Here is a 17,329-nt window from a genome sequence, read left to right on the forward strand (position 1 = left end):
CGAGCCGCAAGCGGCCCCTTCCGGAATTCGCGTTTTTCGAATAATTAATTAGCTACTGGATGATCCATCGACGCGCTGGATGCGGCCCGCGGGCCGCGTTTGGCCCGGCCTCCTCTCCGATACACTTGGATGATATTCTCCAAAAACTCTATCGAGTTGATTTCTGTTGCTAGGGCCGGAATGAACGACGACTCGGGAGTGTCTATCAGGCGTCTCAAAGCGATGATGTGTCAAGTCCCTCCTCGGAGACTTCTTGTCGCATTCATGCGATGTGACTATGTTGGCGCACAGAGAATGCCCTGCTAGGATCCCTTCGCATTTGGGTCAGAAACGCTGTCGGCCTCGTGTCGTTTCGAGTTTCGAGTATTCAAGCATCACGGTTGTGCTTGGAGTCACGATGGCGTCTCGGAGAACGATTGCCGATGAAAATAGGAAGTTTAATAAGGAATGGACAGTGAAGTACTTCTTCGTGGAAATCGATGGCCGTCCGTGCTGTCTAGTGTGCAGGAAATCACTCTCCGTCTTCAAGGAGTATAACTTAAGGCGGCACCAGGAATCGATGCACCCGGATGAAGAACTCCTATCAGCTACGGAAAGGTTACTACGAGTCCAGGAATTGATGGCCTCGCTATCTGTCGAGCAGCGAGTTTCCTCGGAGATAGATCGTGAGAAGGGTGCGACTCGGGCAAGCTTCTTCGTGGCGCAAAAGATAGCATCTACAGGACACGCCTTCGGGGACGGAGATTTCGTGAAAGAATGTACCTCAATCATAGCTAAAGAAGTGTGCCCAGAATCTTTCGCGAAATTCGCTGAGGTGCCGATGCCGCTCTCAAGGAGGACAATTACGAGACGAATCGGAGACATCACAGCGAATGTCGAAGAGCAGCTTGCAAGAAGAGCAAAATTCTTCTCGAATGGTGGTCGATAGCCATGGATGAAAGTACCGACGCCGTAGATACGGCTCAACTATTGATATTCATCCGCGCCGTAGACTCGCAAATGGAAATTCACGAGGAATTAGCGGCCCTGTGCCCCATGATGGGGACCACAACCGGTCGCGATATCTGTGAGGAAGTATTCAAGGTGCTGGCCAAGCACGAACTCCCGTTGAACAAGATACCCGGTTGTTGTACTGACGGGGCACCTGCCATGATTGGCCGCCGCAACGGAGCAGTTGTCCTCCTCGAGAAGAAGATGAATGCGACGTTCTTGAAGTACCATTGTATCGTACATCAGGAAGCACTTTGCGCGAGGGTCTTCAAGTGCAAGCCAGTTTTGTCGGTGGTCACCGGAACAGTGAATTCGATACGCTCGCGTGCATTGACTCATCGTGCGTTCCGCGCTTTCCTGCAGGATGTTGAGGCTGAGTTCGGAGACGTACTCTACCACGCAGAAGTTCGGTGGTTGAGCCGGGGAAGAATGCTCGATCGCTTCTTCACGCTGCGATCCGAGATTCTGAGTTTTGCGCGAGAGAACGGAAGTTTTGCGAATGAAATTGCGAATCCTGAGTTCTGGCAGGACATCGCTTTCCTAACAGACATCATGTCTCACATGAACGAACTCAACCTGAATTTGCAAGGCAAGAACAAGTTTGCTCCAGACCTCTACTTCGAAGTGAAATGCTTTGTTGGGAAGCTTAAGTTATTCATGTTCCATCCCACGACGGGGAACCTCGTCCACTTTCCAAGGACAAGCATGGTGCTAACGGACCCCACCGAGATCGAGAACAAACGAAGCGTCTCGTGAAAAAAGCTCCCTAGTCGCACCCAAAATCGTCTAGAGGAAGTAGTGATTCGATATCTCTTCGTCGCGGTAACTCACGCGGATAGTGATGAAGTTGCGAAGTACCGTTTGGGAGGAACGCTGGAACATCACGACTATGCTCACATATTCAGATCTCAGCCACAAGCTATCTTTGTCAAGAAAACATCGAGGGTAAGAGATCGGACTTAAGCACTTTTTCCGTGAAAAGCCCGCCCGACGAGCAATTTATTGAGGGAATTCGAAGAAATACAGTACGAAACCGGCCACAAAACTCTACTTGATGTTTTATCGCCTTGAAATACAGCCCAGAGCAGACGTGAAGTAGTGGCGCTTAACGCTTCATGCTTCATGCTCTTCCGCATTTTCACTCTCGAAGTCGTCTACAGGTTTGATTGATTTGTAGAAGTTGGATTCACGAATTTCCTCATCTACATACTGTAGGAGCGCGTCGATATCATTTTTCTTTGCTGCTTTCACGGGCAAGAAGTCGTTCCCGATGTCGGTCGGCGTGAAGCGCGCATGACGATTTCCCCCAGGCTTCAGGAGGGTCAGGGGTGTCCACATTCCGTCGACTGAGGTTCGTGACTCAGGGTAGTTATTGCGCCGAAAACGTATCGACCTGATCCTGCTGATTGGAATCTTCTTTGCTCTATCACCGCAAGCGGTTTTATAATCTTTATTTTTTACCACTTCGATATCCGGTATTGATTCGAGAGTGGAAGATAGCGGAAAGTTGAGGTTGAGAACCTTGAATGGTTTAGAGATGCGGGCTTCCTGGATTATCTGTATCCAATCCTCTGGGCGAGGAATCTTAGTGACCTTCTGCTTCCGCTTCTCCACCAGAGCGAAATCCCGGTCCACGGGCATGTAAGAATGCCCGGGTATGGGATATGTCACGAGGATTTCGTTGAAAATACCACGAGCGCACAAATTATCTAGATACACAAACAGGAATTGATTTTTATTCTGAGCGTAGCAATTATCACAATAAATGTAGAGCTCCTTACATTCAGGGGACCTGTGCGCCGTCAGGAAGTGGTCCAGCATGGATATCACTTCGTTGGGTCCTTTGTGCCCGAAGTGTTCGCTGTACACATACATGTGCATACATGTGTTTGAATGTTGTGGATGCCGGAGTTGTAGATCCAGAGCTGTCTCTTGTAATATTCCGGACCGGCATTTGTGACGGGGAGAGCAAGATTTTTTTCGTAATCCATGCAGACAACAAGTTTACGCGGATCGAGTGCTCCTGCATGAGTCGCCAAACTATCGTAAAACGACTGAGCATCTGCTAAATGCGAATCCCTGTCTCTTTCCAAAGAAGCGACCACCGCTGTGTCGTTCTTCCGCTTCGCTGCCGCGATTTCGTGGTGGACCTTCTCACACCTTTCGCAGATGTCGCTCCTCTTGGCTCCGAAGTATACTCGGCAGTTCTCCTTCACGACTTTATTGAAACTATTGTAGCACATGGGGTGCCGGGGGAATTTTCCTGAGAACATACGGTGAAGTTTGGCCATAGTTAACTCCGGGTTCAGATACTTCCTTGTCTTTTTCGTCAACTTCGAGTAGTGACTCTCCCTACTTGGGAGGGAATCGACCCAAGCGATGATATCGTCCCTCGCCACCTCACTGATTCTGTGCGGTCGATTCAGGTGGAGACCTCTCCTATCGATGGCTGTTTCATCTCGAGAGTCGGCGTCTGTAACCTTCCTCCTCAACTAGGGGCGGTTAATATCCAGTACGGAGAGAAAAGCTCCTCGACAGATCTCGTATTCGATGCCCTTGGCTTCAACAACATACTGGTAAACGCTCCGCTCGGCTCGGGCTCCTTGAGTGGCTTTTCGTCTTTGCGCTGGTCTCGGTCTACCATAGCCTCGTAAGAAGGTAGTCTGCTCCGTAGCGGAGAGTGAGTGATACTTATCGTAGACAAGCTCTCGGGCTTTCCTCGGAAGGCGAAGATCGCAGTCGCACCGGCACCTTCCGAGCTCTCGAGGACCCTCCCTGGAAGGCTCATTTCTGCTGTGGGAAGCCATTACTGCAGGGAAACGTGGTGGAGACACTGACAATCGCTTGATTGACGGTGATGAGCGAGACCAGACTGATTAAGGATGGTGGACACTGAATCGAGAAACACCACGCGGAGTCGAGCTCAACACGCAACGGTTCCAATAGCAGCGGCAGCGTACGACACGTATACAAGATAAACTCATCGTCAATTTCAAAAATCAGACTCTGCGCGGGAGAATAACGGACAAAACAACGAAGTAAGCCCAGCGCGATCCGCTGGAAGAGCGCGGAAAAGTCAGAATGAGACCGCTTCCCGCCCTCCAAGATCGACTTGGGCACTTCTTTCTTGAAAATCCAATCTCGCAATGAATGGATACCGCTTTCGCAGGGCGATATGCTGAAAGAATTCGTCAGAATCCTTCAAGTGGGTGATACTTAGTGCAGTACAGACTCGATTCGAGCAATCATCTCATTTTTTTCAAAAATGTCACTTAGGACCATGCTCCATGAAACGCTTCAAATGCGCTCAATTCAATAGAGATCTTGAGGAGCTCCTGGGAGAGTTCAGCAATCGATTTTCGGATTTCTACGATTCAGAAGCTGACTTTCAGCTATTTGCTGATCCTTTCGCGGTCGATGTCACTACAGTACACCCTTTGCTCCAACTTGAGCTAATCCGGCTTCAGAACAGCTCTCTGCTGAGAAACAACCACAGAGAGGGTTCTATCGTCGAGTTCTACAGGTCACTTGAACGTAGCTCTTTTCCCCACATGGTCGATCTTGCTATGAAGCAAATGTCTCTATTCGGGAGTATATATTATGTATATATGTGAGCAGACTTTCAGTCTCATGAACTTGAACAAATCTCGTCTGAGATCGAAACTCTCGGACCCTAATCTGGAAAATGTTCTGCGAGTGGCTACGACTAAAGAGCCCGCAATCGATGAACTTGTTAGGAAGATGCCAACCAATAAATCGCACTGAATTCGCATTGCCTCAAGGATGGTTTCCTTCATCGCAGCGGGTAATTCTACGCTAGGAATACCATAGAAACTATATCCTCCGAGAGGGCCGCACTGCGGCTCGTGAGCCGTAAATTGCGGCCTGCGGGCCGCGCGAAGTTGCCCACCCCTGATCTAGAGGAAAGGATTTCGAATTTGTGCAGTGATCTAAGGGAACGGGTGTTGATGTGCAGAATGTGGAAGAGTGGTTGGGATACGAGTCAGTCAGCGGTGGAGGGAGACGCGGGGAGCTCCGGATCGGGTGCAGGCGAAGAGCTGAGAGGTAGAGTTGAACATTCCGCCACCAGGGGAGAAGAGGACACGGAGGCGAGGGACGGAGAGCCGGGCAGGGCATGGGAGACTGGTGAGGCAGAGAGATCCGGAATCGCTGCGAGGACGGTGTCGGTGAGGCGCTCCTTGTCCAGTCGACCACGGAAGATTTTGAAGATAGCCCCAGAGGGCCACACCGAAGGGTCCAAGAGTGAATCCGAACTTTCCCTAGGGATCGTGATAGCGAAAGAAGCGAAGTCCCTACGCTCATCACCGATGAATCTAGCCACCGATGAGACCCCAGGGCATCTGGAGAGACAGTGAACCAAAACATCCGAGGTTGTAGTGGATCTATCCAGCCTAGACACGAAGATTATGATTGATCTGTAATGAGTAGTGGGTCGGGAGGGACCAGAACGCCCGACGGCCGCAAGAGGGACGCCGGCGCTACCGGTGGCTTTTGTGTAAGAGATGGGGAACGAAGAGCCATCCAGAGTAGCACGACGAGGACCAGAACGAGGGGCACTCCGGGGGGCGCCCGAGACATCCGTGCCCAAGGACACTGGCGAAAGCTCACGAGTCGGCTCCAACGGTGCAGGCTCGGCTCTAGGGACGTGAACAGGCGAAGGATTCGAGCGGAGACCACAGTCAGCGGCATCCCGAGTCACACCCGCATCAGCGAGACGACGAAGCAGATGGGAATTTCGGGCCCTGAGAGTCTCGATTTCAGCCAGAGCAGCATCCAGACGGCTCCCCAGATCGTCACGAGTCGAGGCGCTCGGTGGAGGGGGCCCCACAGGGGGACAGGCCCTATCCAAATGGCAGTCGAGTCGGTTCGTCACCCTCGCGTAGAGCAGGCTTTTTATTGCTCAGACGCATGCAGAGCGTTCAACAATGTCTGCTCACGGTAGCAACACGGACAGCCGTCGACCCTGTCAATGCGGAGGAGTACACTCGAGCACCTGAGGCAGACAACGAAGGTGTCATCAGGCGTGAGGGCCCGGAAATCAATCAGGGAACGAGAAGGTGAGCTGGACGCAGGGAGCTCATCAGCAGCAGCACTCCGACTGAGGGAAGATGTTGTGTAAATAGAGTCTTCGAGCCCGGACACAGTCACAGTTTGGAGTGGTGTGTGGGATCGGGGCCCTGAGCACGAGGCACAGCAAAATGTAAAGTCCAAACCCTCCCGTTTCAAACGGCTCACTCAGACACAGGTCGGAGATACAGGTGCGGTGGGTGTTCGATCCGCAATCGGTGCAGGAGATAGGCTTGCTATTCCAATGGAATCCGCGCTGGCAGGCTGGGCAAGTCTCACCCGGCGGGAGCTGGTGCACCATTTGACGTAACAGCGAGGAGATTGGTAGAAAAAAACACACGCGGGCCACGGGGGATGGTCGGCAACGAAGGTGATAGGTGAAGCACAGAAAACAGGGGCAGCGAGGCTCCGAGGTCCAAAAAAAAACGGACAACGGGACAGAGCGAGCCAAAACACAGCCGTCTGTCGGGAGAGCAAACAGCTGACAGCGTTTTGCACCATCATCACCGCAGCGGCCAGGTTGGAGACGTAATCGAGAGTTTTGAAGTTCTCCTCGTTCTCGGCTTTCATCAGAAGGTTCTGAACGACAACTCTGTCGCTTAGTCCTTCGATGGATTGCTCGATGAGTCGCTCTTCGAGTTGAGCCGCTGAGAAGTTGCAATGGATCGAGGCGTGACGTAAGCGGTTCTCGTAGTCAGCAAACGACTCACCGGAGTTCTGTTTCACTTTTCTGAACTGGCTTCTCTCGGAGAATTTGTTCTTCTTCGGTTCGAAGATCAGCTTGAGAGTGGTCACGATTTCAACGTAGGTGACGTCCTTGATCTCTTTCTGAGGTCTTAGGCGGTCATGAAGTCGACGGTAGCCTTCAGCTCCCACAAACGCAAGAATCGCGCGTTTTTTCTGATGTCTTCAGTGACACCTTGCAATTCGAGATCATTTTCTAGTCTGTCGACCCACTGACTCAGGCTTTCATTTTGCGGTTTGAACTCTTGGAAAATCGGGATCCCAGGACTCATTGTAGTATCACTTGAGAAGGTAGTGCCGGTACGCGCGAACGAATGCAAACTAGGCAGCGAATGATGAAACGCGAAGTTGTCGGAAGTTCTTCTTCGATCAGTTATTAGGTTTCGTAGTAACACCTAAGAAGAGCATGCACGGTAAGGAAGGTACGTCTACATTCGTCTATGGCTGACAACCAACTGAAATGTCAGTCCGTATGTTTATTATTGGGAATAGGGTCTGCAACGGAAGCAGCGCGTTATTTGAATCCCTAACAGAAGATATATCCAATCAGAGAAACGCCGTAGAGGAAGAAATTCCCAGTGTGAGCATGGCGGTCAATAATGATGACATTCAGGAAATCATGAACTCCAGTTCAATGAGCGCCGTCAGACGCAGAGAAAACATCATGGGTAGAAGCGAATATTGCGCTCTGATGAGACAAACGAATGCCGAACAACGTGAGCTGCTCCTGGAAGTAATTCATCGGTTGCATGAACCCCACCGAAAAGCAATCCAAGTTTTTCTTACGGGACCAGCTGGTTGCGGGAAGTCATTTACCCTCAAAGCGTTGATGGAAACCTACAACCGGTACACTCAGCAACACAATTCACTGAATAATGCGTACATTGCTACGGCAACAACCGGGAAGGCGGCGGTCGGGCTGAACGGTGTCACGGTGCATGCGGCTTTCCATCTAACGATTCCGAGGCAGACGCATGATCTTCCATTCGAAACAATACAGACCTATCGTCATCTACTCAGGAATGTGAAAGCTGTCATCATTGATGAAATCAGTATGTCTGGTTCCCACCTTTTCCAAGCGGTCAATCCCCGATGGCAAAAAATGACCGCGGATTTCGAAATGAATTTCGGCGGACTTGATCTATTTGCCTGTGGAGATTCGAAGCAGCTTCCGCCCGTCAATGCCGCACCTGTTTTTGTGCGACGAAACAAACTATTGGAGGAAACTCTCTTTTGTGGCTGTCTTCAGATTACTATCCCTCGAAGACGGTCGTGCGCCAGAATGATGAAAGCTTTTCTTCCCTCTTAAGAAAGATTGGCAGCGGCGAGAATTTGTCGACCGAAGAAACAGCAATCCTTCAATCGAGATTCAGACCGCGCGAATGGTGCGACGCGAATCTTTCCGGTGAAGCTGTGAGACTTTTCTTCAGTAACAGTGACGTAGATGATAACAATACCAAAGCTTTCCAGAGTTTACGGAAATCATAATGCATAATGGCTCCGGATTCTTATGAGGGTTACAGAACGGAAACTGAACGGAAAATATATCGTATGAAAACGCGAGATACAGGCAATCTCCCCTATGTTGAGAGGTTCAGTAAAAGTTTCCCATACATGCTGAATGCTGACCACCAATGTCGATGTCGAGGACGGCTTGGTGAACGGCGCCATAGGCATTTCCCGCTACCAGAGCGTACGTAGAGTGGCGGATTCTAGACGAGTTTGGTTGGAATTTGACAACGATTACATTGGTCGTAGAATCAAACTCAAGTTCAGAGCTCACGTGCAATGCAAGTCGAAAACATTAAACGAGCAATGGGTTCCGATAGAGCTACGGTCGGTCACTATCAACCTTCCGAAGAAAATAAAATGTCGTCGCCTACAATTTCCCTTAGCGCCAGCGTGCGCTCTGACGATATACAAGTCTCGAGGGGGAACATTTGCGCAGATCGTCTATGACTACCACAAGAATCATAAACAACAGCTCGTATACGTTGCCTTGAGTAGAGTGACATGCTTGAAAGGATTGTTCCTCACGAATTGTGATGCCGACTTCACCTTCTATCACGCTATATGTCAAATAACGACATCGAAATGAATATCGACGATTAGAAAGACATCGCTCACGGACAATAAGCACGGATCTTACAGAGTTCCTCGACACTAAACCATATGGAGAATCTTCCGTGGTGGTTCTGAACCTTAACGTACAGAGCTTAGAGACACATGCAGAAGACATTTCAACTGATCCGATTCTATCGCGTGCGGACGTTCTCGCATTAAGTGACATTGTGAAACATGGGTAAATCCAGACACAGCTACTCTCCGGATCAAAGGCTTCAAATCTATTCTCCAAACGCCGTGTCGAAAAAGAGCAGGAGGTGTCAGCATGTACACACGGAGCTTCGTCGATTCCGAGGTAGTGGAAGAGAGAACAGCTCAACTTTCCGACGAGCAAACCGGAGCCCATCATGTTGACATCGGCAGGGTGATCATCAGACTAACCGATGGAAAAGAGTTCACACTAGTCGCGCTTTACGTATGTACATCAACAGACGGCATACAGAGATCTCTAAGACCGCACTAACGAGAAAATTACGGGGGGACAACAAATTGCGAGATGGTTAGGCGCCGCTAGTTGTTATGGGAGACTTTAATATATGAGAGAATGATCGACCGAAATTGGAAAGATACTTCGAGAAGCATTATGCAATGAAACCAGGTAACGATAGAGCCTAAAATACAACTCTCGGCAATACATGCATCGACCTCACTTTCTATCGACACATGGAATTAGGCTTTCTGAGATACGTCGCGTGTTTTACCTATCATCGCCCCATATTCCACAGACTTCATGTAGGATAGATGATGAAATCGAACAAGGTAACAGCGACTGAAAGCAAGCTATCAAACGCGACATCACGACCATCGGTCTCGTGTTCCGTAGCTACGGTAGGCTATATCAATAAGCACCTAACCCCGAGAAATGAGGTCCAAACGCGGAGGGTCATTACCGCGCGATACTTCCGGGACGCACAACTGAATCACAGAGAAATAAGGGAGGAAAGATACATTTGATGAGACATAAAATGAACTCCGAAAAAAATATAAAACCAGTTGCGAACGTATGCTCGACTCTCAGTCGGAAAAACGAAGCGCCGAACGATCACAGAATGGCAAAACAAGCAACCTCGTCAAAACCATCAGTCGCAAAACCGGGCGCGCAGAAGCGGAAGAAAGGCGAATACGGAACCCACATTGACAATTTGAGCCTTCGCAGGACCATACGATAACACTTGACGTCAAAAACATCTGATAGATTCGAAAGACGAAGGACCACATCCCAAGATCCCGAAACAGCTAGCCGACCTGCAGCTCGATAAAGTAGGAGGAATCGTCAAGGGCCGCGACAAAACGAAAACGCCTCTGAGATTCTGGGAAAAAAACGAGCAGGAGGAGGACAAGATCTTTTCTTTCATCATTGTGGACGCATCCAGTGAGATAAATATAGTTGTCTCTGGGGCTAAATGCGACGAGCTTCACGGGAAAGTGGCCGTCGGGCACTGTTACGCCGTGTCAGCGTTCAAGTTGAAGAAGAAGAACCCGCAGTATGATACGACGAAACACGACCTGGAGATTCAACTCACGAAGGTATGGGTACAGCTAGTATTGCGTATAGCCTTACTCACCAAAGAGATCATACCGTGCTGAATCAAAAAATTCAGCGGGTATGAAGACATCATCGATGCGAATTTCAGATTTCGAAAGTTGTGGAGGTCAGCGGCACTGGTCTGCCGGAAAACGCAAGGAATTTCATAACAATTGTGGAAACAGAAAAAGATAATCAGCTTGAGTCTGTGGAATGAGCACGGTAACATTCTGGATGGGATGGAGAGCCGCTGCGTCGCCCTACAGAATCATCGTATAAATCAAGGAGTTCAAGGGAAAACGAGTCCTGACATCAAGCAGCAACACGCAAGCAAAAGTGAATCTTGATGACGAGGATGCACGAAAATTGGAATCCTGGTGGATCGATGAGGGAAACGAAGAAGAGTTCGAGGAAACGCGGTAGATCACAAACGACCTAGCGACCGGACAAAGGGAAAATGTGCTGCCAGACACTCAAGCACTAATGGATTGAAGCATCCCGTCTCGAAAAATAAAACTTCCATTTCAATTATAATATCATGCACATATACTTGAGAGACATGAAGTTCATTCCGACAATTTACATAGAATCGGAATGAACCTATTCTCCGGCATCGATTCGATCCTTCTAAGGGTGTCGATCATTCTGGCCAGATCTAATATATTAATCTCGGCCGACATTCCCATCGCGCGAGCGGTGTGCACCCATCAGCCCGAATACCCATTAGCCCGAACGCTGAGTCGGACCCCCCTTTCTCAAACAGTCCCGCTAAATTGGAGGGTTGGGGGTTTGGAAGATCGAGGTTGCGAAGCACGAACGTGCTGCGTGGTCTGGTGGAAGATCTCTCGGTCTTCTTGCTAATGCACCAACAAAAATATTTCTCTCCCTTACTCTTATCGACCTCGTACATGAAGTCATTGGCCCTGAAGAGAGGATTCTTCCTGGCCGATGGGATCTCATGGACACTCAATCCCATGCTCGCTTGGACTTTAACTTGAAACGAGTCTCTGAGCCAGGCAAGGAACGATGCTCTCTATCGGACTATAGGGAAAATAGAACGCTGATATGCTCCCCTACGGAGGGATGTGAAGTCGCTTCATCCGCGTACATCGCGTTCTATCGCCAACCATAACTAGAAGGAGGCGATTCCCCATCGAGCTGCCTGCCGACTTCCTCATTCATGCATACAATGGGAAGAGACTGCGGCTCCTCCCGCATTAAGAGGAAATCTGAGTTATTGGTCCAATATATACTTAAGGCCTAAAAAATCCGCTTGTCAGAATACAGATATGAGAACCCCAGTTCAGCGGGTTTGCTTGAGAGAGGGAGGTCCGACTCAGCGTTCGGGCTAATGGGTGTTCGGGCTGATGGGCTGTAATCGCGCGAGCCATGGACGGCATTGCAGTGAAAGGACTCACCTGCTCGTGGATTGAAATATGAGGGGGAAAAGAAACCGTATTCTCTCAAATAGTGGGGCATGCCCCGTTAAAGTCGAAGCTCTACGCATACCGCATTCTCAAAAATAGTGCTACATTCCCCGACCCGTCTAGGGTAATTGAGAATACGGTATGAATACAAGACCATTCATAGGACGCGATCGATTTCCTACAACAAAGTTGGTTCTTCATCAACCGTGGAAGAGATCGACATCGGTGACCAGGTCGACTTTCCAAGTCTCGATGATTCCCCCAACCGAATCTTCCGGAGGATTGAAGGACAAGGCTGAAGAACATGAACCGCCCCAAGACCAGCCCCAATCAAATCCGTCGCTCGGTATGGATCCACCAACCGACGTCCTCGGCACAGCCGAGGACCCTCTCAGCGCGGATGTCCCCACCGACCAAGACCGAACAAATCGATTATTTCAAGAGGCACCTTTGTATCTTCACCCAAACCATAAGGGTCGCCTATCATTCTTCATCTCTGGAGTAGGAGAGACCAAACGTGGACCGCAGCGGAAATAGGGAGGGCCGTTCGGAACCACGGTGTCATCCAGACAATCACGAACATTCCTGTCGTCATCGCCGTGGAGGACCATGGAGATGGAGTGAGAAAGGTCCAGAAATAAACAAAGCGGAGCTTTCCCTCGCACCTTTCTCCTTCCCCGAGATCTCGGGCGCTTCCGCGTCGAGATGTCGGAGAGACACACGCACGTTGGAAGCAGCCGCGATAGGATCGCTCTCGTTCCGGCGTTGGGCTTCGGCGTAGGGAAAGCGACCGCAGTTACGATTGATTTTTCTGTGTCTTGGTTCTCTAGTGTCGGACTAAAACGAATCGCCCTCGATTCGTAACATTGGTGTCAGAAGACTTCAAGAACTCGCGACCTCGCGATTCACCTCTCCAGCCAGTCTTGACAATCGTCGACCTCGGCGATCACCACGTGCCCTCACGACTCACCGACCTCGGTGGAGGAAAAATCACCGACCCCGGTGGAAAAATTCATCCCCTCATCCGTGTGAAGTTTCGTGCAGGCTTGCACATCCCCCATCCACGAAAACCTGCGGATTTTTCGTCTTGATTTCCCACATTTTCGGATTTCGCTCACGTCACGCTCAGTCCAGATCCAGGCTACTTACCCGGATCCGCCGTAAAATCCTTCGGCTCGTGACCCCCACTCCCACAGGCAGCGATCAACACCAGCCAGCCACCCCGGTTCCCGTGTATTTCGGATACTTCGGCTCGTAACCAATCCGCGCCCAGCAGCCTTCGTCGGCTATCGTCTCCCAGTCCTCAAGGGAAATGCCCCACAGCGAAGGAGCAACATCCATCCCGGGCCCGAGCGGTGAACAGAGCCAGGACCCTCCAAGTGACATAGATGCCAAACCACCCTCCGTGGCTCTCTTGAAAAACCAGATCAGGGTGCGTCCCTCCCAGCTCACCCGAATTAACAATAGGGTAGCGTCCGTCCTCGCTAATCAGATTCCGCAGGAGTACGACGATATCGTCACCCTAGAAGCAGAGCTCAACCAGGTACTCGAAAATTATACAAATCTCTTCGAGAAATGGCAACCATTTTTGGAGGTCGACCCCGACCCCAAGAAAATGGACGAAGAATTTGATGAGCACATCAGGTACGACGCCGAGTCAGGGGATAACCTCGCTAGCCTTCGCAATCGCCTCAGCTCGATGAGGCGAGAGCTGGGCATCCCTAGCCCCCTCCTCTCGGAGTCCCCTCGGCCATCTCAAGCTGTCGAGGGCTCTTCATCAGGAACCTTCTACTCGGAAACCGCAGCGGGACCACATAGCCCAGGAGCCTCTCCGCAACCGGATCCGAACCAGGCCAACATTCTCACACCGGTCAAGAATCCAGAGAAGAAGGTCCCCAAATTCAACGGCGATCTCGTCAAGTTCAGAGAATGGTGGAAGCTCTTTGACTACTACGTCGACTGCCGGCAGATGGATACCACAGAAAAGTGCCGTATCTTGAAGTGGTCCCTTCACGGCAAGGCTCTCGGATCGGTCTGCCACTTGGATATCGGCGACGAGAACTACGAGCTCATGAAGGATATTCTCCAGGACTCATTCGGTCGCTCCGACGCGGCAAAAACTCAGCTATCCCAGCGAGTTCACGCGCTCTGCTACGTGAAGGACATCGCCAAACCAAGCAAGTTCATTCATTTCGTTTCTCAGAAGGCTCAAACTATCCGTTCCTTGGTGGCCCACGGCGACACTTTCGATAAGATCTCATCGGCGTACTCCCCTATGATTTTATGTTGCATCTCGTATGACTTGCGGGTAGAATTCGTTACCGAGTGGGAAAAGAGAGCGAACGACGACACTCCTAAGCTAGAGGCTCTCCTTAAATTTTTGGAGGAGAAGAAGGCCAGATTCGAGTCCTCAGAGCGGCACGGCAGGTTTCTTAATATTAGCAAGGGCTCCGGCTCAAACTCCCACAGCTCTGACAACAGACCAGAATCCAAGGAAGGCAAGAGCCAGGGCAGGGACTACGGTCACAATCTTAGATCCCAATTCTCTTTCGCGGGAGCAACCAGTCAGGTAGATCACTCTTGCATTTTCTGCGGGAAAAATCACGAGAGCTCGAAGTGTACCACCAAAATGTCTCCGGAAGATAGAAGGAAGCGTTGCGCCGACCAGAACGCCTGCTTAAGATGCTTGCTTAGAGACCATAGAGCGAAAACATGCCGGGCCAAGGTAAAAAATTGCTCGAAATGCGCGGGACGTCACTCTGAATTAGTATGCACAGGCTCTCAGCTGGCTACGGCGGCTGGAGTCGAAGCTCAGATAGCAGCGGCAGGCTGTCAATCGCAATCCGCAACCCCGGTTGCGCTGCTCCAAACCGCGTACGTCTACGTAGTCAACGGTCCCAAGAGGGTTGTCTGTCGTGCGCTGCTGGACCCCGGCGCGATGCGCTCCCTGGTCTCCGACAGAATAGTCGAAGAGCTCGGTATCAAAGCATCGAGCACAGAGGCCATCAGCCTCCACGGTATCGCTGGAACGGTGACGGAGATCAAAAAGGTGGACACCTGCCACCTCAAACTTCAAAGTAGATTCTCGAAGAAAAGCACCACCATTAGCTGTTTAAGAATCCCCCGAGTAATCAAAGGAAACATTCCTCATGCCTCTTCCCTCAAGGGTTTCCACCCAATAGCCGACAGCAAAAAGGAAAATTTCCCGGAAGAGGTAGACCTCTTGATTGCTAACGATTGGCTTCACCTCGTTTACTCGGGTCAGGAGCGAGTCTCCTTTACGAGAATCGGTTCGCTCTTCGCGTGCCCGACCATCTTCGGCTGGGTCTGCTGCGGCAGCGACGCCGACGGCTCCAACCAGATCCGAAACTCGGTTTTCACGTCGTCTGCGGTCGTTCAGCACGTCGTAGCCGCATCGGGAATCCAAAAAGCGCCGGCGGTCCAGCGGGAGGAACGGCATGCCAATCTTGAGCTTTTATGGGATACGGACATTATCGGCATCGAGAGCCCCCTCCCACCGGACGCAGAGAGAACCGGAGAGGAGTTGATCAAATTCTTTAAGGATACAGTGAAGCGCACAGAGGATGGCCGCTATTCGGTTTCCCTCCCCTTTCGCGATAACGTCTCCACTTTGGGCGACAATCAAAAAATTTCGTTCTCAAGGCTCCTGGCCTTTCTGAAAAGCGCAAAGAAGGACCCCTCCCTCCTTAAGGCGGTCGATAAGGAGATCAGGAAATATATCGACTCGGGATTCGCGGAACAGGCTGACCCGCGAGAACCAGGCGAGCGCGCTCACTATCTACCAATTCTAGCGGTGGCGAAGAAATCCTTGTCAGAAGCGTCAGAACGAAAAATCAGAATCGTCAAAGACTGCGGCTGTCGTTCCAAAGAGGAAGCCGCGTTAAATGACGTGCTAGAAAAAGGGCCAAACCTGCTGCCCGACATTCTTTCCGTCCTCAACAACTTCCGGAAAAGTCCGATCGTAATCGTTGCGGACGTTCAACAAGCGCTCATGCAAACGCTGATTAACGAAGACCACAGAAAATTTCTTCGTTTTTTCTGGCCTCTAGGCATCTCGGAAGACCCAGAAGCCCCGATAAGGGAATACTGGGCGACAGTTCTCGATTTTGGTCTCTCATGTTCCCCCTTTTTGCACTGTCAGGTGCTTCGCCACCACCTAGATTGGAGCATCGAGAAGTTCCCAGGGAAAGCGGACATCCTCCGGGGAATCCGGGACACTTTCTTTATGGATGATTTCTGCGCTGGGGCTTCATCGATCAAAGAAGCGAAGGAAACGACAGGGTTAATTATTGACGTCTTCTCCAGCGGTCATTTTCCGCTCGATAAGTGGGCGGCAAACAATAAATTAGTTGCCGATTACATTTCACGAATCGTAGGCCCGGACCGTTCGGTATCTGCATCGAACACCCGCGGCAAGTTCATGGGAATCTCGTGGAATCAAGTATCAGATTTTCTCTTCATCGATGTCGACCCCGTTGTCGCTTTCCTGGAATCGGGTCCGATCACCAAACGGCAGCTACTCAAGGGTCTCAGCCAGGTATTCGACCCGCTCGGTCTCATTGCACCGATTGCCATCGCGCTAAAAATGATTCTTCAGACCATCTGGTCGAGGAAAATCGACTGGGACTCGACTCTCACAGACGATTTGTGAGAAAAGTTACGTCGAAGCGACAAGTAACCTGGAAAACCGTTACCCTCATACAGATACCTCGACATTTGTTCGAGTACGACCTGGGGAAGGTCACGCCGCGAACTTCATGTATTCGCAGACGCCTCGCTATCGGGCTACGGTTGTGTAGCATACATAAGGGAGATTCCCTTGATTCAGTCGAACACTCCGGCCTTCGTCATTTTCGTCATGGCCAAGGCCAGGGTTGCCCCCCTCAAGGGCCGATGGACCATCCCGAGATTGGAGCTTATCGCGGCTCTTTTGGCTGCACGTCTCTCAAACTCGATCAAAAAATCATTCGGCTCAAATATCGACGCCACCTTCCTCTACTCCGACAGCAGTTCGGTCCTTGGCTGGATAAGAGACGATCCCTCCCGGTGGAAGCAATTCGTCGCCAACCGTATTGAGGAGATTCAGTCCATCTCAGACCCTTTAGCGTGGAGTTACATCCGTACGCACGAGAACCCGGCCGACCTGCTCACTCGAGCTTCCCCTCTTGACACAACGGTCTCAAGGGATCTGTGGCTGAAAGGGCCTCCTTGGCTTCTAAAGCTGGAGAAACCCGTAGACCACCCACTGAATCCGATAGACGCGAAGGTGCTCAATGAAAAGAGAAATGACACGATCAATGCTGTGGCGTCTACATCGAATACCGATGTCACTGTGTTTGGAAAACAGTTCGGTTCATGGCGCCGGGCGGTTTGAGTTTTTGCTTACATGCTCCGCTTCGCCTCCAAAACT

General features: G+C 50.7%; 2 protein-coding genes across 2 annotated transcripts; both read left to right on the forward strand.

Annotated features, from left to right (window-relative positions):
* Window positions 1–397: 397 nt before the first annotated feature.
* Window positions 398–1,746, forward strand: LOC100903492 (general transcription factor II-I repeat domain-containing protein 2B-like). The gene is made up of 2 exons (XM_029113253.1): window positions 398–665; window positions 815–1,746. Exons 1-2 carry the CDS (start codon window positions 398–400, stop codon window positions 1,744–1,746), a joined length of 1,200 nt encoding a protein of 399 aa, XP_028969086.1.
* An 11,464-nt stretch (window positions 1,747–13,210) lies between these two features.
* On the forward strand, window positions 13,211–16,570 carry LOC100903639 (uncharacterized). The gene has a single exon (XM_003739298.1). It carries the CDS (start codon window positions 13,211–13,213, stop codon window positions 16,568–16,570), a length of 3,360 nt encoding a protein of 1,119 aa, XP_003739346.1.
* Window positions 16,571–17,329: the final 759 nt, after the last annotated feature.

The sequence above is a fragment of the Galendromus occidentalis genome, unplaced genomic scaffold, assembly GCF_000255335.2.
Source record: "Galendromus occidentalis unplaced genomic scaffold, Mocc_1.1 scf7180000076494, whole genome shotgun sequence".
Lineage (NCBI taxonomy): Eukaryota > Metazoa > Arthropoda > Arachnida > Mesostigmata > Phytoseiidae > Galendromus > Galendromus occidentalis.